Source organism: Pelodiscus sinensis, chromosome 12 (genome assembly GCF_052426305.1).
Source record: "Pelodiscus sinensis isolate ZL-2025 chromosome 12, ASM5242630v1, whole genome shotgun sequence".
Classification (NCBI taxonomy): domain Eukaryota; kingdom Metazoa; phylum Chordata; order Testudines; family Trionychidae; genus Pelodiscus; species Pelodiscus sinensis.
Window position 1 is genome coordinate 32,381,645 of NC_143063.1, and position 26,249 is coordinate 32,407,893.

Genomic DNA, 26,249 nt, shown 5'->3' on the forward strand with positions numbered 1-26,249 from the left:
AATTGCGCTTGCATTTGCATACATACTTCTGTTTTTTCCCCCCTGGAAGAATATTTTCCAATATTTGGCCCATCTACACGTGGCCAAATGTTGGAAAAAAACCCTCTTTTGAGAGCTCCCTTATTCCTCATAACACGAGGTTACAGGGGCTTTCGAAAGAGGGCTTTTTTTTTTTTTTACATTAGGCCCTGTGTAGATGGGACAAATTTTGGAAAATCCTCTTCCAGGAAAAAAAATGGAAAAAGGTATGCAAATGCAAGCACAATTTGCATGCCTTCTTCGAAAAAAACCCAAGTGTAGCCATAAATGCAACATCACTCTCCTCATGCATGCCAATCCTGTTTTGGCGCCTCCTGCACCATGTGCCTCAGAGGAAGTATTGAGGATATTCTGGGAAAGTACTGAGACCCTAATATATACTCAGGACATGCATTGTGTGTGCAGGTTCATATGACCTCACTGCAGTCCTAAACAAATATGTCAGATTTTACCAATGTTTATTCGTGAAACACAATCCTTTAAGAGACTAAATGAACATTTTCCCCCCAATAAAACCAGCTCTAGAGCACACATTATTTAACCTATGCTGTGGCATTGTGATGGTGCTTAGTCTGGAGCTGTCTTCATCTTTGGCTGTAATTGCATATTTGCTTTACCAGTGGGAGCCTCATAAATGGATTTTGAAGCCTTGCTGAGGACAGTGTTGTTGTACTAGGTCTGTATTACTTTCAAAATCACTTTGTTGCAGGCAATGGGAACTGACAACAAAATGAAAATGTGTCCCACCCCATTAGGGTATTTTGTGAATTATTTTTTTCTTCAACTGTAGCTTGATTACAGAAGTATGTCAGACAATTGCACCTGTGCAGAGGCTGCCCTTAATAAAAATCCATAGCCGTATGTATTCAGATTTTTACAGATCTAAGCCCTAGGACCAGAAGCTCCAGGGAGAGAGAAATCCCTGCTTCCTCTGTTGCTGAACAGGAAAAAGTGCTGCCCAAGAGGGCTTCATTTGCATAGATTTGCACCCACAATTCCATATTGACACCTGGGAGATCACCATAACCTATGAAGTTGGATTTTGGGCACAGTGTCTCCTAGTTTGTAGCAGAGAGCTCTTTTTCAAGCAGCTGGGACTATCATTGGAGCAAAGGGCTCTTAACTTCCTTCCGATGGGGATTTTACTGCAAGAAAGGATGTAGAGAAGAGCAGTGGAGAAGAATAGACTCTGGTGAGGCCCCATCCTTACATAGCATCTTAATAAAGTTGAGTCACTAATTGGCGTGAGGGGGTGGTGGTGCCTCTTTTGAAACTGGAGATAGACCTGCAAAGAGATCCTTGAACTACTGCTCCTTGCTGCGAGTGGGATTTGGTGGAGGGTGAGGTAATGCGGTCGAGGGATTATTATCTGTAGAGTATTCTCATGGGCAGGGTGGAAGGGGGAGGAGGTATCTTACTTTATTTGTACCGTGTTCTGTTGCTGTGTTTCCCAAGTCTGACCTTTCCCTTTCCCCTAATATTGAGTTCCCCAATAATGAATTCTTGTTTGGGCACAGTTTTGGAATGTTGGAGAGTGGGGAAATTCTACCTAATAAGGACATGCAGAGAGTGGGCGTTTAGTTTTCCCAGCTTCCTGGATGGGGGTTCAAGCCATTTTAGTAACTTAAGAGGAGCCATAGATCTATCGAACCGTTTAGCTGCCAGTAACCACCTAGCAGAAGGGATCACATAGAGAAACCTTACAGGGGTCTGGGTTCAGGAAGAAACTCTCCTTGGGTTCGCACTTGTAATATGAAACATTGAAACAAAGACATGCTAATTTAGATTGCATGGCAAACCTCTGTGTGTAGCTGGGAAGTCCAATCTCCACAAAGAGAGGCAAAGGTCAATTGTACTCGTAGGGGAGTGGGCGAGCTTAATGGCTGAGAGTTGGAACACTAGAAAAAGGGCATTAGAATGAGTGCAATGGAGGGAATGGGCCCAGCTGCTGTGGTGCTTTCCATGTCACGGTCACTGTTGCAGCTGAGACGGTTCCCGTGGCAGGAAGAACTATTACAGATGGGATGTACACATCTTGCCTAGCAGGGCAGCATACAGCAGTATCACTCTAATGACGTTTGCACCAACATTTCCTTTGTAAATGTGCTTCAGGGATTTATAACGTCCTTTATTCACTCCGAGCTGCAATGCTATGCAGGGATTAGACGCGTTGTATGTAAGCAACCTCCCAAACTGGGCTCTTGATTTCTCTGGTGGAGCCCCATAAAGATCAGAGGGGCTGAACAGATATAACTGAGCAAAATTGGCCCGAAAACTTTTTGGGCTAGGCTGAAGCCAGAAACTCACCATGCGGTATGCAGTTGCAACCCCCGGGGCAGACTAAGCGAGTCACAGTCCTTCCTCGGCTCCCCCCTTGCTTTGGGGAAGAAGTACGTTATTTCACCCCCTTCTGGAAGAAATGGGGGTGGAGTGGAGCCAGGGCTCCTCTCTTTCCTAGCCCCTCGCTGCTTTCTCCCTATCTGTTTGCTCTCAGTGGGACATGCCAATAATATGCTCACCTCTCCATGGCAAGAGCAGCTGTGAGCTCTGATTACTTTCTCTGGCTAACCTGCCTTGGGAGCAGGGCAGGAAGCAGATTGTGACTCAGTCATGGTCTGGTTCCTGCTCTCCCCCCTCCCCTTTGCTCCAGGAAGGATGTTATCTCTTCCAGCCCCTTTGTTGGTGCAGATTACTTCCTCCCTGGCATAAGGCAGCATCATGGGGGTGGGTAGAAACAAAGCTACACCCAATCCCTGATCACCTGCACAGGATGGGGAGAGGCAGTGGGCAGTAGGGTCACACAGGGATGGCAGGAAGTGGACAGAACTTTGATTTTTGCACTTCCCTCCTGCCCTTTCCTGTGTACTAGCTAGCAAAAGGTGTATAGCCAATTGCTCCCACGTATGAGAAAAAGAAGAAGTTAACTTTACAACAGCAATGAGCAAGCAAGATTAGTGAGTGGGCTGCATGTTTGGCTCCCCTTCATCTCAGGGGAATGCATGTGGCCAGCACACCCCTTTTCTGTGTCGTCCCCCACACCCCGTTGTTCATCCCCTTGTTAGAGGCCTGCACTTACCTGCTCCCCCTCCTTCCTCCCAGTACTTTCAGAGTGCCACAGATCCACTGAGACACACTCTGTCCTCCTCCCAAGCTTGAACAGCTGATTGGCAGGGTACCAGCTCTGGGAGGGAGGGGGAAGAATGGGGACAGAGTGGAAATCAGCAGATTTGTTGTGCTACAAAAGTGCTAGAAGGGAGGGAGAGAAGTAGGAAGTGCAGGACTCCCATGTGTGAGAGGCACATGGGGGAGTAGGGTGAACAGGGTTCCATAAGCTGCAGGTTGAACCCCATTGGGCTGCATGTGGCCTATGGGCCACAGGTTGCCCACGATTGCTCTGCTACTACAATTCCCCCTCCTCCCAAATCCTTCATATGCATGGTACTGAATAAAGACTCAGCCCTTAATGAACTCATTGCCTTCTGTTTGGGCTGGGAGGGAGGTCCCTGGCCAATGAGTTTCCCCTATTGTCTCCATCTCTCTCAAATGTCACATGAGAGGCAGGTGAAACTTACACAAAATGTAAACACAAAGATGCTTTCCTGGGCTGGGAAGGTATTTAATGTTGAGCGTTATTTCTGAGAGGCAGAGAGAAATGCAGCTCAGGGTTTGGTTTCCCTTCAGGAATGCAGTATCAGTGTGTCTGGAGTTAAATGTTCTCTCCTCTCTTACATGAGTTTATACATATATTTTAGAAGAAAATAAAATATGCATTCAGGATCCTTATCTGGCAGGAGGAGCTTGGAGACTTAAACTGAACAGTACAGCAGTTAGGGACACTGGCATCTATTAAGGAGCTGGCTTTATGAGAGTGTTAGTATGTCGAACACCCTCTTTCCCTGTCTCTGAGGCATCAGATCACATCTCTCTAAATCCTGCCTTAAACCCCTTCCTTTCTGTTCAGCTTATGATTGACTCTCTCTCTAGTGTATTTTGAGAGTGTGTATTACGGACGTGTCATAGTAATTCCATTACCAGCTCTTGTGGTTATGACATACAGAAAACTCCTATTGACTTCAATGAGGTCGACAAGGTGAAGTTTTGCTTATAGTGAGGGTTTCAATGGGCACCAATGGCATAGTATCAAAATGAAAAGCACTGCATGATTGTGTTCTAATGTAAACCACTTGGGCACAAGGGAGAGCAGTAACTCACAATCTGCATAGGATATGTCGGTTCTTGCCTGAGCTGGAGAGATTTGGCTCTTTAACTCAGTCATAGAATATCAGAACTGGAAGAGACCTCAAGAGATCATCAAGCCCAATCCCTTACCCTCATGGGAAGACTAACCAATGTCTAGTTCATCCGTGATAGAGGTCTATCCAATCTGCTCTTAAACATCTCCAATGATGGCGATTCCACAACCACCCTAGGCAATTTATTCCACCCTGACAGTTTTTTCTAATATCCAACCTAAACCTCCCTTGCTGCAATTTAAGCCCATTGCTTCTTGTCTTATCATCAGAGGCCAAGGAGAACAATTTCCCTCCCTCCTCTTTGTCACCCTTTTAGATACCTGAAAACTGCTATCATGTCCCCTCTGAGTCTTCTCTTTTCTAAACGAAACATGCCCAATTCCTTCAGCCTGCCTTCATAGCTCATGTTTTCTAGACCTTTAAGCATTTTTGTTGCTCTTCTCTGGACCTTTTCCAATTTTTCTACATCTTTCTGGAAAAGTGCTGAACCTTCAAGAGGTGATGCCATTTTAGATGTGGTATTGGTGAGTGTAGAGGACACCATCTTCGCTTCCTGCTCCGTCTCTTCCTGCCATGTTCCACCCTCTCCCCCAAGTGTGCCATGTCCTCTCCAAGCTTCCTGCATGCCACAAAACCCCTAATCGTAGTGGGTGGAAGGTGTGAGGAAGGAGTGGGACCTGTTGGTGGGTGGGAGGCAGGGTGAGGGGAGGGAAGATGAAGCTGATAAGGGAGTTGCTGGTAGGTGCTCAGCACCCATAATCTTTTTCCCCTTGAGTGCTCCAGCCATAGCACACCCACAGAGCTATGTGTGAACACTCACTCAGGCTCTCAGCAGCTGCTGCTACTGTTCTCAGTGCAGATTGGGCTTGCTGTCTTTTGCTATAATTTGCAGACCTATTGGCTGCAACTTGCATATTGTGCTTCTGCAGAGCAAGTTGCCAGAGACTGCTGCTCTGTGACACGATGGGGCAGAGACCCTCTGTGTGTTGTTGATGTGTCTCTAGCTCCCCGCCACAGCTATCAGCAGAATTACAATGTTCTAGCTGCAGGGAGGCAGTGCCATAATTAGACTGGTCAAGTTATTTTTGCAAATGGTGAATTTAGCCTTCTGCTCTGTTTGTGGATTGTGCACAGAGACTTTGATTTTTTTAAAAATAATTTGCTGTTTGTAATTGGGCGAATAAAACAGTTTAGGCAAACAATTTCAGCCTATGGGTGGTTAGTGATGGGTTGACTTGGAATAGTTGCTCTTCATTTTTTATAGTATTTGCTCTCTGGATGATCTGACGCTTTTAAAATGAGTAACAAATGATGGCTAGTGAATAGTGCATGTTCCTATTCATGTACAAATATGCTTGTTCGTGTTCAAAGAAAAGCCATTTTACAAAATGAATTGGAACAAAAACCAATTGGAGATTGAGGAAGACAACTAGAAGGCACATTCTTGGTATGCTGGAGAAGAGCACTGTTGGTAGCAAAAGACAAGAATTGTGCAGAACACTTAGAAGGAGATAAGTAGCATGTGGATGATTACAGTGGGCAAAAATGGAAAGGGGAGGTTTTCAAGATTGTCTGGGCCAAAATGGAAGGATTTAGCATTATATTGACTGTGTGGTAGGGAGTGAAAATTTACAGTGAAGTTGTGATACTGAATAACAGGGAAGGATGATGATTGTTTGATGATGGAGGAAGAAAAATAAGCAGCTCAATTTTTGCAATGAAAACCTGGGGTTGGCATTGATCTTTGTGCCTTAGGCTTGTGTTTCTGTTGTTGTGAAGGTTTAAAGTTAAAAAGGGCCCTTATGACACTCTCAAACTTTCCCTCTGACTGTTTTCAATTAATATTGATTAGAAATATGGAAAAACAAAATACCATGATCACAGGAGTTTGCCCACCTGTATTTGATTCACTTTCCCCTTTTATCCTGCCACTCACCTTGTCTGGAGTTCAGATCCATTCCCTCCCCCCACTACTTCCCCACAGGTATTTTAAAAACTGGTTGGTTTAAGATCATGATTCAGGGTTCCTTTTCTCAATGTAACACTTAATTTCATCATTTTTGCTGCCTCCACAAGCCTCAGGTAATAGACTTGAGCATGACATAAAAAAGTGAGCCTTGCAGGCTATAACAGCATGATACTTTCTAGTTTGGAAGTCTGTGTTTTTCTGGGTTCCCTGTCAAGGTATGAAACAGACTGTAGTGTTAACCAGTATCTAAATAAAACATCATGCGAGCTACAGTAACAAAGCTGCAAAGAGCAGGTGCCCCATGCTGGTGTACCGTGGTCCAACAGCTAGAGGAAAGAGCAGATTTCTGATTACATTGGTCTGCCTAGCCTATTTTGCAATGTAATTATGTCTCTCTCCCTGGTATTGCTGGAATTGAGTGCCACCAGGTGTTCATTGGTGAGTATGACACACAAAAGCTGATTGCATTTAAAATCTTTCTTAATTTAATAAAAGAACACAGTGGCCTGTGGCGTAACCCCATTAGATTCACTGGTGTTAGATCAAGGTAAATTTGGCTCACTGCCTCATCTTGCTTAACAGCGGTAGCATGGAACACACTGCTAGTATTCTAGAGGAGGGGGTGTAGCTACACCATAGTTAAAAATATAGATAGCGTACCATGTTAGCTCTGTTTACAATCTCACAGCACAAGCTCCTTTAAAAAAAATCAGTCCTGACACTTGACATGTTATATTTCATCTCAGGGGAGACTCCTTTGCTTGGAAGTTTTCAGTGGAAAAACAGAATGGAAGATTTAAAATGATGGGGTCACAGTGGTCGGCCATTTACCAAAGAAGCTTGTATAGGAGTACAAAACTGACAAGTATTTAGCAGTCATGAGTGTGTATTAAGGATATAATTAAGGTAAGGCTGTAATGTGAGGCCTACAGGCAGAGGCCTGTAAGAATTTTTGCTTAGCAGCACTAGGTCACAGGCTTAAGGAGAAATGATATGGGTGGGGACCCTAAGACTGACCCTATGTCAATCAGAGCACAAGAGTACTATAAAAGATGTGCCAAAAGGTGATGCTGAAAAACAGACTGCAATATACCTAAATGTAACATGGTGAAAAGTTCTGTTCTGACCCTAGGTTACTCTGGAAAATAAATGTTAAAAAGATAACAAGGAAAATAGAAACTCTGACATTTATGGGGTGAAGAAGTACAAATAAGGAAGTTGGAATCCTCATTTATATGAATGAGGTATTTAGGTATGGTCAGAATAAATATAATTTACCTGGTTGGGAAAAAATAGGAAGACTCTAGGAGGAAAATCATCTGACTGTTGAGAGTTCCTTCAGATACGCTAATATCTTGTGGGATGTGAGTAGTAATTGTATTGGTTATGATTTGGGCTCTGCCAGGTGAGGTAGATGTGTATATGAATACAGGGTGTCCCCACTATAAGTCCTCTGGTATACATCCATTCTGCACTAAAGTCATCGATACTTGTATAAGTCTTCCCATTTTCCCTCCTTAAGTCGCATGCAAAAAAAAAAAAAATTGCGCAAATGGAAGTCAGCTGCAGGAAAAAAATTCTTCACTTTAAGTTGTTTCGCTATAAGTCCAAGTTTTTTGGAATGTATCTTGAACTTATAGTGAGGATGGCCTGTATAACTTATGATATAATAATCACTGTTTACTTGTGTAACTGTATTCATGGACTCTGTATTCATTCTTAATGTGCTCCTAAGAGGATTGTAAAGGGTAACTTTCACCCTATTGATTTGGAAACTGTAGCAACAGGAGCTGAGCTTGTTGTAGGTTAATATAGAATCATTAATTCAATTCATATAAAGAGAAGGCTACAAGGGTTACCTGGGGAGCTGCTGTAGCCCAACTGTTATTGACTCTTTGAAACCTGTCCCATTTATATGGCTTATTTGCTTCCACAGTCCTTCTTTCTGACACAATCCACAGCTTTTCCTTTGTTTGCTCCTTATTTGGACCAGAGTGAAGAAAATCAGTCTTTGCTCCCTGTGTGTTGTGTCATAAACTGGTTATTCAATAACGAAAATGTAATGGAACGGTGAACACCAAATTCTGTTCACACTTACTCTAGTAAAGATCTAGAGTAACTACCTTGATGTCGGCATAGTTGCTCTGGATTTATGTGCGTGTAACTGAGAACAGTATTTCCAATATCATCTATAAAACACCTTGAGGTACTTCAGGATAAAAGGTTTACAATATATAAACTGAGGAGTTATCATTGGTACATGCTTTTCTTGGGAAAGGAGGTTTTCTTAGGCTTTTTCTTTTTGGCAGGGCAGGATGGTAACAAAAGCTTTAGTTCTCTAGAATTTAACGGAGAATTCGCCTGCCCATGTACCTATGGTTCAACGCAAGATCAAGCGACACAGTGAGCCATATGCACTCCCTGACTTGAAGCTGTAACTCTCTGCATCTTGAACACAGAAGAAGAAACAATAACACAAACTATTCTTGGCCCCTCAAAGCCTGGTCCTGACAAAGTGGCCTATAATATTTGTTTTTGTTTTGCTTCTGCCTGGCAAATATTAGATGGAACAGATTTTTTAAATTCTTTTAAAAGATTAAAAAAAGGTTCAACTACACTACAGCATTAAAAGGTCCCAAGGAAGCCAGTGAACCCTTCTCGCTCAGAGTTCAGATATCCTCCTTTACACTAGATTTAGATTGCTGTTTGGGTTATTTTTAGCTCTAAATTTCAATAGGATGACACAGGTTGAGTATACAGTTCTACTTGTTGAACTACACCATGCATTGGTTGAGTGTTGATTTATAAAATAATACATAGTTACAAGTGTTACCCACATCTAGTCTTCCCCTGCTAGTCAAATCTGGGCCACATACAGAGATCAAGAATCCCTTTGCAGTGTTGCATGACAAAGCTGCGTCTTCTAGCTCAGGCAGTAGAGGATCATGGTGTAAGACCTAGAAGTCTTGGGCTGAGCAGCATTATAATGATGAAAACCAGTTTGTTTCTGTCAAAGTCCTGTTTCATTTAGATAAGCATTCTTGTTGAACATGGAAGGAGAAGGCAAAGTCCTTGGATGAAGGAGCTTAGGGTTTGTCTACACTAGCCCCCTAGTTCTAACTAGGGAGGCTACTGTAGGCATTCGAAGTTGCAAATGAAGCCCGGGATTTAAATATCCCGGGCTTTATTTGCATCTTCCTCTCTGGGTGCCATTTTTAAATCCCCTTAGGCTGAACTAACTGCCCGCGGCTATATGCGGCAGTTAAACGTTAACTCAAACTAAGTCCTTAGTTTGAGTTAACTGTCACACCTCATTCCATGAGGTGTACACCAGGCTTCATTTGCAACTTAGAATGCCTACATTAGCCTCCCTAGTTAGAATTAGGGGGCTAGTGTAGACATACCCTTACAGTCTAAATGAGACAGACATGAACAGCACAAAAGATGAGAACAGGAAGATGAAATGGTGGGTAGGCGACAGAAAAGGGGTTGGAGGAAACTGCTTTTAGAAGAGTCTTATTTATACAGATTAAATAGAATGACACCATGGTCTAAGGCAGTCTCATACTTCCTCTGTGAGGCTGGATTGCCAGTGCTGGCTTCCTGCTACACGGGGGAGGGGAAGCCTGGTAGGCCAGATCCAGTTCGTGGGGGTGAAAGTGGCTCTGCACATTGTTGCTTCCCCGCCTCCTGGCTGTGGGAATGGCAGCGCAGGCAACTGCTCACCTGACGGCTTTCCCTGATGCACCCATTGGCCAGAATCACGGCCAATGAGAGCAGCAGTGGGCGGTGCCTGGGAGTGGCAAGAGGCATGGAGCCAGGTAATCACTCCCATCCCCCTCATGCCCAGACCCCCACCCCCATACCCTTCACAACCCACCTGCTGAGAGTGCACACCTTCACCCCATTTCTGCCCACTCCTTCACCCATCTTCCCAGCCAGTTCCTGCATCCTCATACCCTGCATCCATTTTGTCATCATGGGTGATTGGCTGGTCATCCACGGAAAGGCCTGCATTGAGCAGGGTGGGTTGTGGGCCAAAACGTTTGAGAGCCACTGGTCTAAAGTATAGGATATAGATCCAGAAGGCAGAATAGATGACTTAGGAGGAATTGTAAGTTATTTTTTGACATGTCAAGTCTGAAGTGGTGGAATGTCCAAAAAGAGGTGCCTGATGGGCAGGTGGAGACTTGGTATTTGGGGCAAGGATAAAGGTTCAGCACAGATGCAGAGCTGATTGTTAGTTTCATTAGCATCAGGTATTAAGTACCTGATCCAGAGCAAGATCTGATCACTTCAGAATGCAGTGATTTGCCTGCTCTACCTTCTGTATTCAAAACCTTCTGTGGGACTCGCCTGAGTCATCTCAGAGGCTATCTTGATCTCCCACAACAGCTATAATCCACAGCAGTAATGGCACCCATAAGCTTCTTTGGTAGATGGCCCACCACTGTGAAACTTCTAACTGAGATTAGAATGAACCTCAGTGCACTCAGAACAAATTGTAAAACCCACACATTTGGCCCAAACCAAAGAGAACAATTATATTGAATAAGGATGGGGTGGAGAGGAACGTAAAGGACCCAGTGCCTAACGCCCTCACTTACTGCTGTGCACAGGGTGTCAAATGCTACCAAGCAACATGACAATTTTTTATACTAACTTTGCATCGATGTAAATAACTATGCAAGAAGTGACGCAGATTTGGATCTAAAGCCTTTTGGAAATGTGATTTTGTAAGTCACTCAAATATCATTAATGAGCACAACATATACGAGTGAATAGACTGAGCATAGATTTGATACATGGCACATCAGTATGTATACTGCTAGCCATTCATTACATAACATGTGCAACGTGTAGATTTCAGGATAGGAAAATATAAGATTGGTTTAGGGAGGATCCATGCACTCAACTCCACGGGAGACCATGCTGCACTGCATGACTCGGGCCTCACAATTAGGGCTGACCAGCAAACAACAATTCATTTGATTTAAAATTTTAAGTTTTTGAAATTTGTTTTGATTGCATTGTATGAATGCTCTCCTGTCTCTAGATATTCTGTCATGAATTCATAATACCTTCCAGATGCAGTTTTCATTGAAATTGATCCATTTCTGTGAAACATCTTGGTTTTGATTAAATGACATTTCAGATCTAATAACAATGTTGACTGGACTCCTTCTAGAATTAATTTGTATTGCTGCCGGGGAGGTAAGAAGAGAATCCATTAACAAGAAAAAAAAATCCCAAGAATAGTTAAATGCTTTTTTTCTTCTCATTTCTCATTTTATGTCCTCTCTCCTGGCTTTTATGTGTTTTTAAATTTCTCCCTCAGGTTACAATAGCTGTGCTGAATGTTAATAACATAATACTTGATGCAACTACAGGGTTCATTTCTGAGAGATTCTTTCCCTTGAATATTGAAAACTCATCTGAACTATTTCGATACTAGGTGGGTCAATTCATCAGATCATTTTGGAGCACATATGGGTTGAGTAAAGATTGTTATTTTAACAGGTACTCCTTGCTAATTTGTTTAGTAAGGATTTCAAGAATAAATGATTATTTCATAAAGAATCCCTAATGGGGGGCATATAAAAATCTTTATTAAACGCATTAGTCCCATGGCATGACCTTATATTACATAAAAATAATAAAATAAAAATTCATGATTGACTAAGAATAAAAGTCAAATGTATGTTTTAATTAAATGGATACCACATAACAATCTTTGGTAAAAGCAAAATGAATGCAGATAAATATTTAAACTTTCTTTGGAAAAATGCATTTAATTGGAACCCTTAATTGACATAAGTATTGTGCTTTTACTACAATACACACTAAATTTCGGTAATGTGAAACTGTTATATTATTCTGCTCCTGACAATTAGCTCTGAAAGAACTGACAGTATTAAATTTATTTATATTTGTGTAAATGCCAACAGTCCAGGCAAGTTTCTTTTAAAAAAATTGTCACAATCTTTCATTGAAAATGAACAAAGAAAAAAGATGATAAAGGAGTGTTGTCTAAACCACTGAATGTAAGGATCTTTGAATGGGGGTCTTAAATATTCACAGATGGCTGGATGCAATTGATAGTGACTTAAAACACATTACTGGTATCTTCTGCAAACACAACTTCCTCTCCTTAGTCTGTTCTTTCCTTTCTGCCATAGCTGTTTACTCATCTGTTGTGTGTTGTCTAAATCCGGGCATAGAGGCAATGCGGCAAAATGACTGTGTTTTGTACAGGATTATGTACCTTTGCCCAGTCCCATGTGCCCTTGCCTAGTCCCTTGTTTCTGATGTGGTGGGACTAGAAATATTAGGGAGATGTTGGGCCATGCCACTGCCAACTAGGGTGGCCAGGTGTCTGGTTTTTTTTATAGGAATGCCTGGCTGAAAAAGGACACTGGAGGTTCCAGTCAGCACAGCTGACTGTCATTAAAAGTCCAGTTCACCACAGTGACTGGCATGTTCCTCTGGCTCTTAGATGTAGGGGCAGCCAGGGGACTTTGTGTATTGCTCCTGCCCACAAGGCACCCAGTAGCCTGTTAATGTCTTATGCATGCAGCTTATTAATTCACAAAGAAATAACATTACACCTGAATTTGGCTTTTATGTAATTCAGAACAAAACCAAAACAAACACAACAACAACAAAAAAGAAAATATTCAGTGCAAACATCTTTGATGTATGATAAGATCATTACAATATTTCTCACAATAATGTTAATAACACAGACTACCATCCCCTCTCCCCACATGATTATAGAAAATGTTATCTGGATGCTGTTTACAGGAGAATCTTTAGTTATGGCATTGAATAATTTTATAGCTAACCTCTCCTGTAGAATAGCAACACTGTAATTACACATGAAAATCTTAACATACAATGATTAGTAAGAACTCTTTATAACACAATCATCAGTAGAACTTCACTAACTTACATTGAGGATTGGACTTGCAAATTGACGATTAAAGGAACAAACACAATATTTTTAAAAAGAAGGATAAATAATCCCAAATATACATTATTCATAACAGGCCTGATCTATCATTGATGGGAAGGCTCCCAAAGGATTTTGGATCAGGCCTGTACTTGGAAAGTGTAGTACATCTGAATAATTGGTCATTGTGTCCCACTAAAAGTTGTACAGTCTATTTTGAAAAAGTAGTGAAGTAATAATGAAACCAACATGCAGCTTTAATACCCTTTCTACTAACTCTTCACTGAAAAAGATGTTGTTTTTTGTGCATTAGTTATGGGATACATGGCTTAGTGAAAGCAAATCAGTGAAGTTCCACAACACTGATTTGAAAAAGAAGACTTTAATATGTGGCTTAGCTACTATTATATACAATCCAATCTTAAAACAACGGATCAGCTAAACTATTTCCTACAGATCCTGCAAAACTGGGTATCTCATTGACCCTGTTCCCATTAAAATCCATGTGAGTCTTAAATCAATGGGAGCAGAGCCAGCCCATTGTCATCACTAGACTAGATCCTAAAAAACGTACATGTATGGTTGACTTTATGCAGTGTGTGCTTGCATTCGGTTGAATAGGATGACTTCCTGCTGTGCATGAAGTTAAGTATGTGAATGTGTCTTTGCAGGATCAGGGGCATAGAAGCTGTGGCACCCAAAACCTTGCTTATGTTCATGCCTTGCTCTTTTGGAAAAACAGTAGAGTACACAGATACAGTAGTCTAGTCTGGAAGTCCCCAATACTTTCCTAGGTGGAAAATACCCGTTTTACAGTACCTGTTTAAAAACAAAATTCACAGTAGTGAGACCCCCCCCCCTTAATTTTTTTTAACCTGAAATAGCTGAATTCCTTCAACTATATTAAAAAGAAAACTCCAGCACCCCTCCTACACTTGCTTAGCCGCTAATATGTGTGATTTAATTGTTTTTCAATCTAGTAAGACCTACAGTTCTGGAGCCTTAAGCTTCCTCCTGATATGTAGGTTCTCTGCCTGGCAGGGTATATTCCATTGGATAGCATTAGTTAGAACAAATGATTTTCCTTTCTTGAGGATAAAGAGATTTTAGTATTGCAGGACTGGGCCAGAAATCCCCACAGTGAGGCTTTTTAAAAATGACCAACTAAACCAAGTAAAACCACTACGTTGGTTTTTTAAAAAACCCAAAGCCTTCTCCTAGTTTCCTGCAGTAACCCGTTTTTGGAGGAGAAGGGTAATCAATGAATTAAGAAGGGAGAAATCATGACTCTCTGAATATCATGAAATGATCTTCAATATTACATGATGATTTGTTGTGTAAGCAAAGGCATGGATTAGCCATGCAAGATGGTACAGAAGGCCCTGCAGACATTGTGGGAGAAGGTTTGGAACATGTGCCAGCACAATATATTCCTTCCTAGAGCCTCTATGCTCCTCCATTCTTAATTTCACATTGATAAAACAGGTTGTAATACACGGGGAATGGAAAAAATAAGGGCCATGCTGCTGTAAGCATCAGTATATATATGGAAAACTTTTACAAGTGCTGGGCAGTAAAGACTCAAAAGACATTTTCTGTAGAGCCCACCTGTGGGCCATAGAGAGCTAGTATCATTGAAAGAACCAGGGTGCTAGCTGAGCTAACTGCTAGGGGAACAGGACGAGAACAATGTCATTAATTTAAAAAAAAATGGATTTTGCTGCATTTTTTTTTAACCCTAAATCCTCTGAGTTTTTGGTTTCTAGAATCATAGTCACATCCTGTGCTGCTTGAGTAAAGAGCTATTGAGTCTCCTTTTGCAACTTGGTTGCTTCTTGGTTTTACTATCTGTCTCCAGGGGAGGAAAAATCTAAACAAGGTGTTTTGACCTTAATACACAAAGTCTTCATTTGGCTCCAATCCATACAGTTCAGCTAACATTTTAAATCTGGGACCCCAGTCATTTAGAAAGTCATAATCGATATCTGAATCTGAGGATCCCGACTCCAAAGAGCTAAGAGATTCTGCAATGGACTCAGCACCTTCATAGCCATAAATGTGAAGGGTGTCATATGGCAGCAAATCCCCATCATTGTCAGCTTCATCCTTCTTCACCTCAATCATAATTGCCATTTCTCCAGTGCCTGAAATTCCATTTCCTGTCGGCTTCCGGACCTGCCCATACAGGCGGGGCCCAGCCTCTAGTTTCATGCCATTCCTACGGACAGAGTTGAGCACAGACACATCGTAGCTGGTGGTATCCATTTCACCACCCCCTTCTTCATCATAGGTGACAAGCTGCTCATGAATCTCTGCCACGTTCTTCCGGAGCACATTCAGATCTTTTTTGTGCCTCTTTCTCAGAATGATGAGCAATGTGATTACTGCTGAGAGAACATATCCAAGCAGTTGTAAATAAAGGCAAATATAGGGAATTGGAGTAAACCAAAGTCAGTGCAGTTAAAGGTGAACATAATCTGAAGTTCTTTAGTGGGGAAAAATGCTATTAGATGACATTCAAAAAAGAATTTAAAACATTCCGGCTGCGTCTATACTGGCATGATTTTCCGCAAATTCTTTTAATGGAAACGTTTTTCCATTAAAAGCATTTGCGGAAAAGAGCGTCTAGATTGGCCCAGACGCTTTTGCGCAAAAGCACTTTTTGTGGAAAAGCGTCCGTACCAATCTAGACATGGTTTTGCGCAAGACAGCCCCGACCGCCATCTTCGCCATCGGGGCTTTTTTGCACAAAATGGTTCTCAGTTGTCTACACTGGCCCTCTTGCGCAAAAGCATTTGCGCAAGAGGGCTTTTTCCCGAATGGGAGAGTCATTGTATTTGCACAAGAACACTGATGATCATACATTAGATCGTCAGTGTTCTTGCACAAATTCAAGTGGCCAGTGTAGACAGCTGGCAAGTTTTTCCGCAAAAGCAACTGCTTTTGCGGAAAAACGTGCCAGTCTAGAAGCAGCCTTCTAATGTAGATTGATGTGTTCACAAAAGGGGCCCATATTGCCTTCTATCAACCTGCTTTAGTGTTGGTTTCTTCATCTCCTTAGAACTTTATTTTTACAGCACCAGACTGTGTCCTGGTACCTGAAGATCTATATTCACAAACAGAACAGACAACAGCAGAGGAAGCTTTCCCTGTGTTGCACTGCCCTGCCAATATGCCTGAGTCTTGCCTTGGAGTGTGTATCTCTACCTGAGACCATAGATGTCCCTAGTTGTCAATTGGTCTCTTTTGCTATGGCTCACTTGTGCGTGTGACTTTGATGTGGACACTTGTCAACTAGGCAGTTGATCTTGGACCATCTAATCATTATCTTTCAAATAGTACCTGCTTCATACTTACCAGTCCATGTTAAACTCAAACTGATAACATTGAGATGGACAGCTCTGTTACCCAACCAATCCCCATGTTAAGTGCTATATTCATTTTTTGTTTTTATATGAATGGAGATGCCTATCTCTTAGATCTGGAAGGGACCTTGGAAAGGTCATTGAGTCCAGTCCCCTGCCTCCACAGCAGGACCAAGTACCATTCCTGACAGATTTGTGCCCTAGATCCCTAAATGGCCTCCTCAAGGATTGAACTCATAACCCTGGGTTTAGGAGGCTAATGCTCAAACCACTGAGCTATCCCTCCCCCCCAAACATGCATTCTTACGCCACCCAACTCACAATTGTGGATACCTGCTTTCTAGTCACACAAGATTCAATACATCAAGCACAGCAGCTCACAGTTGCACCATTAATGTATTATGCAATATTGGTGTCTTACTGCATTGTTATATGTTGTGCCCATATGAATTCAGCCTGTTGAGTTAGAGGGACCCTGTTATTTTCTTTGGCTCAGATCTCATCATGTGCAGTTACAGTATGCCAATGGTGCTCATTAATATTAAATACTTGGTGAAATTCCTATTGCTCTTCAGTTACAATAAGACAACTATTTTAATAGGTCAAATACAAAACAAAAGCAAGAATTGACTGAATGTGACAGACTCTCTTTAAAATGTTCTCTTCTTGATTGTGGATAAGCACAAAGCTTCAGGTACACCTCAATTACCAAGAGCATATCAAGGGCAGAGAATGCTTGAAATATGAAATATTTACCAAGGATTGTGAAGATACAGATAAAAATTGCCACCAGCGCCTGAATGCTAACTCCAACTTGCTTAGCTGCCTCTTCGCAAAAAGTGAATTCTCCATTGCTATCACACTTGCAGACACTGATGGAAAGTATGTTTGTGCTGTTCAGTTCAGGCGTACCATTGTCCGAGATGATGATAGGCAAGTAATGGATTTTCACCAGCTCACGATTAAACTGTCCATATTTGACAGTGACATTAACTGTGTTATCTGGAAAAAGTAATGACATCTAATTAAGTGATAATCTCAACCTCTGACTTTCTTTATAGATGATCAGTCATCTGGCACAATTCTCTCAGGCTAACGGAGCCTTTAAGGAACCCCGCAAATAGATGGGTAGGCATGAACAATGCCACTTTATCTGCTAAGAAAACCTTAACCTGTTTATAAATAACAATATCCCACTTGGGCCCATCACAGGTTATCTCTGTAGCTTTCACCTCACATTTCCTAGTGACTCTCTTTTGCTATCTGCTGTAGTCCACTGAGCGGATACGCTACCGTGATTATCCACCAATGTGAAGTTGCTGTCTTCTGTGGCCAGGGAATAGTTGAAGTGAACACCAGGTAACATTTCGTCCTTGTCAGTAGCTGAAATCGTGATTATTACCTATAAAGATTCAAAAATTCATCAATTTCAGGTATGCACGGCACACAGTGGTAAAAACGTGCATTGTGTAATATAATAGCTTTGAGCTGGGCCTTTCATGGACCCTTTGCAGAAAGAGGTCGTGTGACGCTGCATCCCTCCAGAGGGAGTCCCTAGAGAGGTGCCATGTCTCCTGGGGTCTTCAAGGTGCCAGGCCCGCCAATGGGCGGAGTAAAAGGGGTAGTTACACCTAGGCCTGGCGATTCAGAGTCCCAGGGCTTCTGGCTGCCGCTGATGCTACTGTGGCAATAGCTGCGGCTGGATCCCAGGTCCTTTTCAATCATTCCTGGAGCACTGCACTGGGCACTTTGTGTGGCTCTGAGGGTTGGGGGAAAGGGAACTTCACATTCTATGTGGCATGGAGAGCTGGTTGCTCCAACTCCACCCCTTCTGCCTTAGGTGTCATCCATTCAGGGAGTGTGGAGCCAGTTTCCCCCCACACCTTGCCCAGGGACCTGTGCATGCTGTTGGCTTCCTTGCAGGTACAATAGGAGTAATTTGCTTATCACCCTCTTCAAAGGGCTGCTTCCTTACCCCACTGCATGTTACGTCAGATCCACTGGCTGGAGCGGAAGGAGGGTCAAGAAAGATGGGTGTATCTATTCCCTGACTACTTGCTCTCTATGTAGAACAGCTGGTGCACAGCCTCTCTATTCCTCAGTAGCAGGTGCTAAGAGCTAGGTAGCTTGAATCCTGCCACACAAAGAGGAAAGGTACTCTCTGTCCTACTCCTCTGTGTGGCTCTTTTATGGCTAGTTTGTAATTAAACATAAAGAGAATAAACTAATATTCATTTAAATAGCTTAGGTGGCATTTTTCAAATGTGCCTAATGGATTTAGGAACACTAATACCAATGAATGCCTAAGACCACTGATCCCTTGGTTGCTTTTGAAAAATCTCCCCCAATACCTAAAACACACAATACAGTTACTGCATGTATGGCAGATGAATAATATATATGACATCAACTATAAATGATATAACAAAAGTACTTCAAAATAAAGTTAAAGGTCAAATACTACTCATGGGTGTGCGTACACAGCTCCCATCATATGACAGAATCCAGATCAAAGACTGTACATTAACAAATATCAATAAAAAAAAACGTACATGTTAGGCTGCATCTGAATCTGAGGGACATATGACACCTAAAAATGCCAATTCTGTGCACACAAATTGGGCACTGATGAAATTTGCAATCTTAATATTTACTCATGTTTTCTCCTACCTATTTTACATAGCTCAGGTTTTGCATGCATGAAAATATTAGGTAGATGAAAATGAATTGCTGGTGATAACTGCCACCATGTAGAGTTAACTGAACTGTAGTGTAATGACTAAAGTGCATGTATAACGCCAACCTTCAGTGGAGGGAGGGAGGCTGAAGGATAGCCATGCAACGTGCATGTGTCAAGTGACAGAGGTCTAGTGTAGCAAAAAGACCCAAGCAGAAAAGTGCTGAATGCTGATAGCTCGGAAGTCAGTGCACTCACTGGAAACACATGCAGATCAGTATTTACAATGAGCAAATGGGATAATAGCTCTTACCAAAAAAGTGTTTTAACTTGGGGTTGAAGGCATATGGTTAAGTATAAATGTAAACAATCCTCTTATGTATTACTTACCTTTCCTGGTGCAGCATTTTCACACACTTTGGGCTCATAAGGATAAGCAAGTTCTGGAGGGTTATCATTTTGATCGAGAACTTGGATATAAACCTGTGTATGTGATTCTACATCAGACAGTTTATCTGAAATGATAAAACATAAAATAATAGATGACTTTTCACTCAGATGTCTACAGGCTGAGCTCCATCCAGAAGTCTTGTTCTATTGTTTGCATAATTCATGAAACTTCTTCATAATGAGCATGAACAGTGCAATGTATCACACTGGGATGAATTAACGCTCAGCCTACTTTAGTTATAAGATGTAAATTAAGGCCCAGTTCCTTCCTGTATAGAGATTTGTTAGATAGGGAGTGGATAAGGGGATCTGGTTATATTTCTTTGATTCATTGTGCTCGACTCAGTGTAGGTTCTAGCAACATTGGGGTTGCTCTAACTATGCCAACTGCCTATACCATAAAATGAATGTATGTCAGCTGAAGACTGTCAAAGTGTAACAAGCTTTAGCTATCCCTCCTTTTCTCTTGCTCCTTGGCTCTTATGGCAGGACTCTGAGCTGTTAAAAGGTTTGGCCTAGGAAGTAGTTACAGTGGCTATACATAAGAACATGAGGAGAATTTTGTACCGTGGGAGTATAATTAGGCAAGATGCTTTTTCTAAGACTTATATTAGAGATTAGGGCACAAAGGTTAGTGGTTTCAAGGGATTCTTTGGGTTTGTACTGAAGGCTAAGTACAGGTTGGACCTCCTTGGTCCAGCATTTTTAGGACCTGACTGGTTCCAGATGAGGGATTTTGCCAGACCAACGGAGGTCATGTATCTGGCCTCGCTGCTACCGGCCCCCCAGCCCTGGACCAGCCTCTCCCCCAACAGCCCCACTGTTGCAAAAAGAGCACCTGTCTCAGAATAGAATAATATCAAGGGCATTTATTTCATGTCAGCTAGAAAATTTTCCCCCATTTGCACTTATATAAAGTTATTGCTTGTGTCAGATGTTGTCAGGGTAGGGGTTTTTAAACTTTTTTTCTCTTTTATGCTACAATCTTCCAGAAAACATGTACTAAATTCCCCCCTCCCCGCAGTGAAACAGGTTTTTATTAACACTTACTGTCTGCAATGATTTCTTGGGCTGCCACAGTTAAATTATGCCAGGCGCTGGTTTCTCTGTCCAGGGGCTTTGAGATGAAGATATTTCCGTTATTGGACACTTTGACATAGTCCCCACTAGGGCTGGATCTTCGGAGGGTATATCTGTGTTTTGTTTAAAAAGCACAATCCTCAACACAACCAGACACGGACTCCAGAGCCCACCCCACCTCCCTGCCTTCAGAGGGCACCTTATCCTGCTAGAGCTAGATCTGTGCCTAGCAGCCTGTGGTGGCTGTCTGGCTGCATCCTGGGTGGGTGGAGGCGGCAGGGCGGAGCTGCCAACCCTGCCCTCCCCAGGCAAATGCCCTATCCTCTAAGCCACTACAGAACCCACTCCACCTCCCTGCCTTCAGGGCATCCCTTATCCTGCCTTCTCAGCGCGGGAGCCATTTCAGTCATTCATAGGAAAAGGTCTGAAAGTTGTTCATACTTCATATCTGACAATTTGCATTTGCCATGGGCTTTGATGGCCTCACCTGCATTCTGCCCACTAACCTCTTTCCTTCAGGACTAACATTTTAAATTGCTTCAAATATGTGGCAGAGAAATATTTTCTTCTATTCTAGACTTCCCATCAGATGGAATTTTCTCCAAAAATTACCTGTCTCAGAATAGAGTAAGTAGCCCAATTTATTTCATGTCAGCTAGAAAATTTCCCCCCATTTGCACTTATATAAAGTTATTGCAGTTACTCCTTTGCTGATTTTGAATTAGTTCACTTTGTTTTAGCCTATGCATGCCAAGGCACTAATTGCATCAATAATTGTACAAAAGCATAAAGACAGACACACACAACAGTGCATTTTCACTTATCTGCTAATCTGTGTAGGCATAATGTGCATTTGCTGTCATAGTGACCATATGTGGCAACTGCATGTGCAAACGCCCAGAGATGCAACTTGTGTAGGCACGGTATTGTGCTTGAGTGAGGTAGAGCTGTGACTACATGTGCAGATGATGCATTTTTGCTTATGCAGTTCTGAAAACTTCCTTATGTCTTCAAACTATTCAGAATTTAACAATGTCATTTGCCAGAGCTGGTGCCGTGTTCAGCTTCATTTACCTAATTTTCCGTTTTGCTGCATCGGGATCTATTGCCAAAACAGTGCCAAGTGGGTTTTTTGGGGAGAGGTTTTCTTTTATCGTATAAACATATGATGGCTTAGAAAAGACGGGGGGCTCATCAACATCAAGAACTTCAATGGTAACTGCTGCAATGCTCTTTGGCCCACGAGGCTTGAAAAAACGCATATTTATCGTTGGATCAGTTGCTTCAACGTTAAACTTGTACTCTTTTATGTTTTCATAGTCCAATGGCTAATTGAAAAAGAGAAACATTTTTAGTGAGTAATAGAAATGCTATATCGGCATTTTGTTTGAGAGCCGAGACACTTAACTGACAATTACAACCAGCAGCAAGCCAGCCAATAGAAACATTCCCAAGGTCGGTTGGTGTTCTGCCTACCAGAGTCTGGCCATGATATCCCTCCCTGAGTGATCCTAAACCAGGGAGTTTCCCAGACCAGGTTGGTCAAGGCTCCTCTCCTGCCATCATCCCTGTTCCTGGGTGTCTGCCACAGGGCTCTGCTCCCAGCCCTGGCTGGGGCTGTGCTCCCAATTGTGCCAACCTTGCTGACACCAGCTCCTGCCAGGGCTGTGCTCCTGGCGTCTGGTCCTATTGTACCTGGTCAGGGCTGTGCTTCTGACCCTGGCCTCTCCCACTCCTAGCTGGGCTCCCTGGTCCAGCAATACCCGTGGCCCTGCTGGAGCAAGGATGTTGCCAGATCAGAGAATACTGGATTTTAGATACTTCAACCAGTAGTAAGAAATGTCTTGAAACCAACACGTCCAATTTAATATCTACAATGAAAAAAGAATCTGGTATAGTTTGTGTGTGTGTGTGTGTGTGTGTGTGTGAGAGAGAGAATTTCTTTTCTGTATACTATTATCATACTATCAAGTGCTTTGTTTGCTTGCTTTCTTTTTAAAAAAAGCCGCATATTTAGGGCAGTAGCAGTGCTGTAAATTTCATCTCATGCCTTGCTGTTTGAATTCACGAAGGCACTAAAATGTATATATTCATGATTCCTACTGAAAAGCCGGTTCAGTCTGGAAGGACAATTGAGAACTATACTGATAGTTTAAGTGATTAGACATGGGCCTGAACCGAAAGCTTGGATCTGACCTTACCACTGGGGAGAGATTTCACAGCCTGCCCAGGATGCAAGAAAATAAAGCAACATTTCCAAACACCAGTGAATGTTGAGATGCTCATAATCTCTGCATTGGTGTTCTGTCCTACACACTTAAAAACTGCACAAGTCAACAGAATCATAAGATTTTGATAAGTAAATTCACTGAGTATTTCTTTGTCTTATTTTGTTTTTAGGTTTCATATTTCCTTGTTTTTCTCTTCAACAATTAATGCTAGAAACCTGTTTTTAATGAAATCTGAGCTTCTCCTGCAATTGCATTATGCTAGTGCTGGGAACTTAAGAAAAACACCAACCATCCCCAATTGCTCAGGGAAGGGGGCAAGGTGGTGCAGCAAGGGCAGGGTTTGGGAGAGGTGTGCAGGGGCCTGTGGCAGAGGTGTTGCCCTAGGCCATGAGCCTGGGGTACTGGGGAGGAGTTTTCCCCAAGCTCCACACCCCCTCAAGCTGGCTGTAACCAGGACGCAAATAAAAGTAAACCAAATTATCATTTAATGAATATCATGATTATTGTTTAGTGAAGCAGTTTTGGGTACTTGAAGGCAGGTAGGGTCTTGGGGTAGGTCCAGGCTCCTGCAGCCCCTACAGTATCTGTTTGCAGGGGGAGGAATGGGAAAGGCCGGAGAGGCTCAGGGAAGGCAAAGACAGTTAAACTTTAAAGAAGGGAGAGGTGAAGTGATTAACTGGAAGATTGACTTTTTCATTTCATTTGGACCTTGACTGAAGATTCACTTAATATATATCTGTTACCTTGAAACAAAAACATGTTTTTTCCATACCGTTTTTAGAATATAGCTAGACTTGATATTAATTGTCAACATGACAAACACATCTTTCTTTGTTACTAGGAATTGTACCTTCTTTGGCTTAATTATTCCTTCATTAGTGACTGCATTTGGTATAATTTCAAAGGTGTCTCCATAATGTTCTCTGACAAAACGGTACTTTGTGTTCCTGTTTTGTGGCTCATCAATGTCTTCTACTTCCAATCTGCCGACTTCACTTCCTACTCGAACATTTTCAGGGACTTTAAAGTGGAACGATTCTGTTTAAAAAACAAATGCAGCCCCCCCCACATGCATAAGTGAGAATTCTGTGAATGAATTGTTCATCTTAATTTGTGTAGTTAACAAGAACATAATTTCACAGTGAATACTGATATGACTTGTTCTAGCAGACAAAGTAAGTTTTAACATTTAAAAATGGCACCGATGCTCAAAAATGTCAAGATGAGGTATAGAATGAATGAGATGCTATTGAATGGATATATTCTCCCCTAGATGTGCATCACATTTTCACTGCAAAATTCAAGGACGTTAATTAAACTTTATGTATATAGTCAGGCCTCCGCACGGGGGAAGGGAGGCAAAGAGGGTGATACAAATGGGCCTGGAGCTTCTAGCTGCTGCCACCATTCCTGCAGCAGCAGTGGTGGCTGGAGCTGCCTGGAGGAGATGTGATGCTCTCCTGGTGGTGCTACGGTCTGCCTAGCCTCAGCCCTGCCCCTTCTGATGAGGCCCTACCCATTCTGGGGGTGAAGAGCAGCCTCCCCATCTTGCCCAGGAGCCTGGCAAGGCTTTTGGCCCGACTGCATACCGTGCTGGAGGGAATGAGGGACTGGGGAAGGGATGAAGTTCTATTCAGCTCAAGAGATTTTATCAATTGTTATAAAGCAATAAATCTTGATTGGATAAATTCTGATGAAACCATTTTGTTTTAATCCTAATTTTTCATGCCTTTCAAACAAACAAAAAAATCACACACTCAACTCACGTTGTTGAAATGTTGGGAAGTTGTCATTGACATCGGTCAAAGTAATGGTGACTGTCGCAGTGCTTGAATCTCCTCCGTGAAACCCTGGAGAATCTTTTGCTTGAACAACAATTTCATAGGTAGACTGAGTCTCTCTGTCTAAATCAGCTGTGGCTGTAGAAATCACTCCTTAAAAACAAACAAACAAAAAAGGAACAGGTATTCTATCTTATGTTACTGCACAACAACCTCCTGTTAGAGGTCACTGTATGTACTGCTGTTGTCTTCTCCAACATTTTGGCTATTGCTTCTAAGGCTGTGATTAGAAATCTGACATCTAGATGGAGTATTTTAGATGTTTTGTATATCTCCATGCAATACTTCAAATTTTTGAATACTTTGATTATTACAAATTCACAAATGCTGACTAAGCAGTACTATCCTATTATTTATAGGGATAATGCAGCTGGAAAAAAGTATTCATGGTGTACTGCTGGAAGTAATGTCTCTAGTTTAAATATGTACATCTAATACCTATATTTATTGTATAATGAATGAATCAGGAAACAAATGCAGAAACCAAATGGTCAGGTATTTGGGAGTAAGAGTAAAGGGTGAACATGCACATAAACAATAAAGTACATCTTAATTCTGGATATAATCAGACTCAGGCACTGCCCCATATTTCTAATTAGCATTGGAATAATCTGAGGTGAGGCTGGACACAGAGGACATTGACAGATCAAGCACATTAACAAGTAACACTAGCTCTCCAAGGCCGTGTTTACACTAGGAAACTACCGTATTTTCTGGCGTATAAGACTACTTTTGATGTTAAAAAACATCCCCCCAAAATCGGGGGTCATCTTATACGCCGGTATGCGGCTTTGCAAAGCCGCGGAAGGGCTCCGGTGGCGGGGCAGCCCAGGCGCGTCGGGGCTGTCCCGCTGCCAGGGCGTCCTCAGAGGCTTTGCTCCCGGTGTCCCTGGTCTGCTGGAGACGGTCCCCAGCAGACCAGAGGCACCGGGAGCAAAGCCGAAGCGGCGGCGGGGTGCCGCGCTTCTGAGGCTTTGCTCTGGCAAAGCCTCAGAGGCGCGGGACCCCGCGGCTGCTGCAGCTTTGCTCCCGGTGCCTCTGGTCTGCTGGGGACCGTCTCCAGCAGACCAGGGACACCGGGAGCAAAGGAGGCGGAGGGGCGGTGGGGTATAAGACGAAACCCTGTCTTTTAACTACAAAATTAGGGGGTCGTCTTATACGCCCAGTCGCCTTATACGCCGGAAAATACGGTATTTCAAAATTAGTACATTTGACTTAACTCCCGATTTAACAAAACCGAATGAATGTGTCCACACTATGGGGAAGCCTCGAGATTAGTCTGAGGCAGGCTCTGTTAGTGTGGACGTGTTACCTCAGACTGAGTCCCAGGAAGCACTGGGAAGTCATTAGTTTGAATTACTCTGGGGAGTAGCTATTTTGAAATAGCGGCAC

General features: G+C 42.5%; 1 protein-coding gene across 3 annotated transcripts in view; it reads right to left on the bottom strand.

Annotated features, from left to right (window-relative positions):
• Positions 1 to 11,947: 11,947 nt before the first annotated feature.
• The window catches only part of CDH5 (cadherin 5), a 47,065-nt gene continuing 32,763 nt past the window's right edge, over positions 11,948 to 26,249 (bottom strand). For 2 of the 3 annotated variants that reach the window (XM_006130537.5, XM_075940039.2), the window contains exons 5-12: positions 24,783 to 24,950; positions 23,867 to 24,054; positions 21,860 to 22,113; positions 20,756 to 20,898; positions 19,646 to 19,770; positions 17,872 to 17,980; positions 17,335 to 17,580; positions 11,948 to 15,600 (exon numbers count right to left, since the gene is read on the bottom strand). In XM_006130537.5, the coding sequence (XP_006130599.2) occupies positions 15,104 to 15,600; positions 17,335 to 17,580; positions 17,872 to 17,980; positions 19,646 to 19,770; positions 20,756 to 20,898; positions 21,860 to 22,113; positions 23,867 to 24,054; positions 24,783 to 24,950 (1,730 nt within the window). In that variant the 3' untranslated portion in view covers positions 11,948 to 15,103. The remainder of the gene's footprint in view (positions 15,601 to 17,334; positions 17,581 to 17,871; positions 17,981 to 19,645; positions 19,771 to 20,755; positions 20,899 to 21,859; positions 22,114 to 23,866; positions 24,055 to 24,782; positions 24,951 to 26,249) is intronic. The other variant, XM_006130538.5, reaches the window with a different exon arrangement.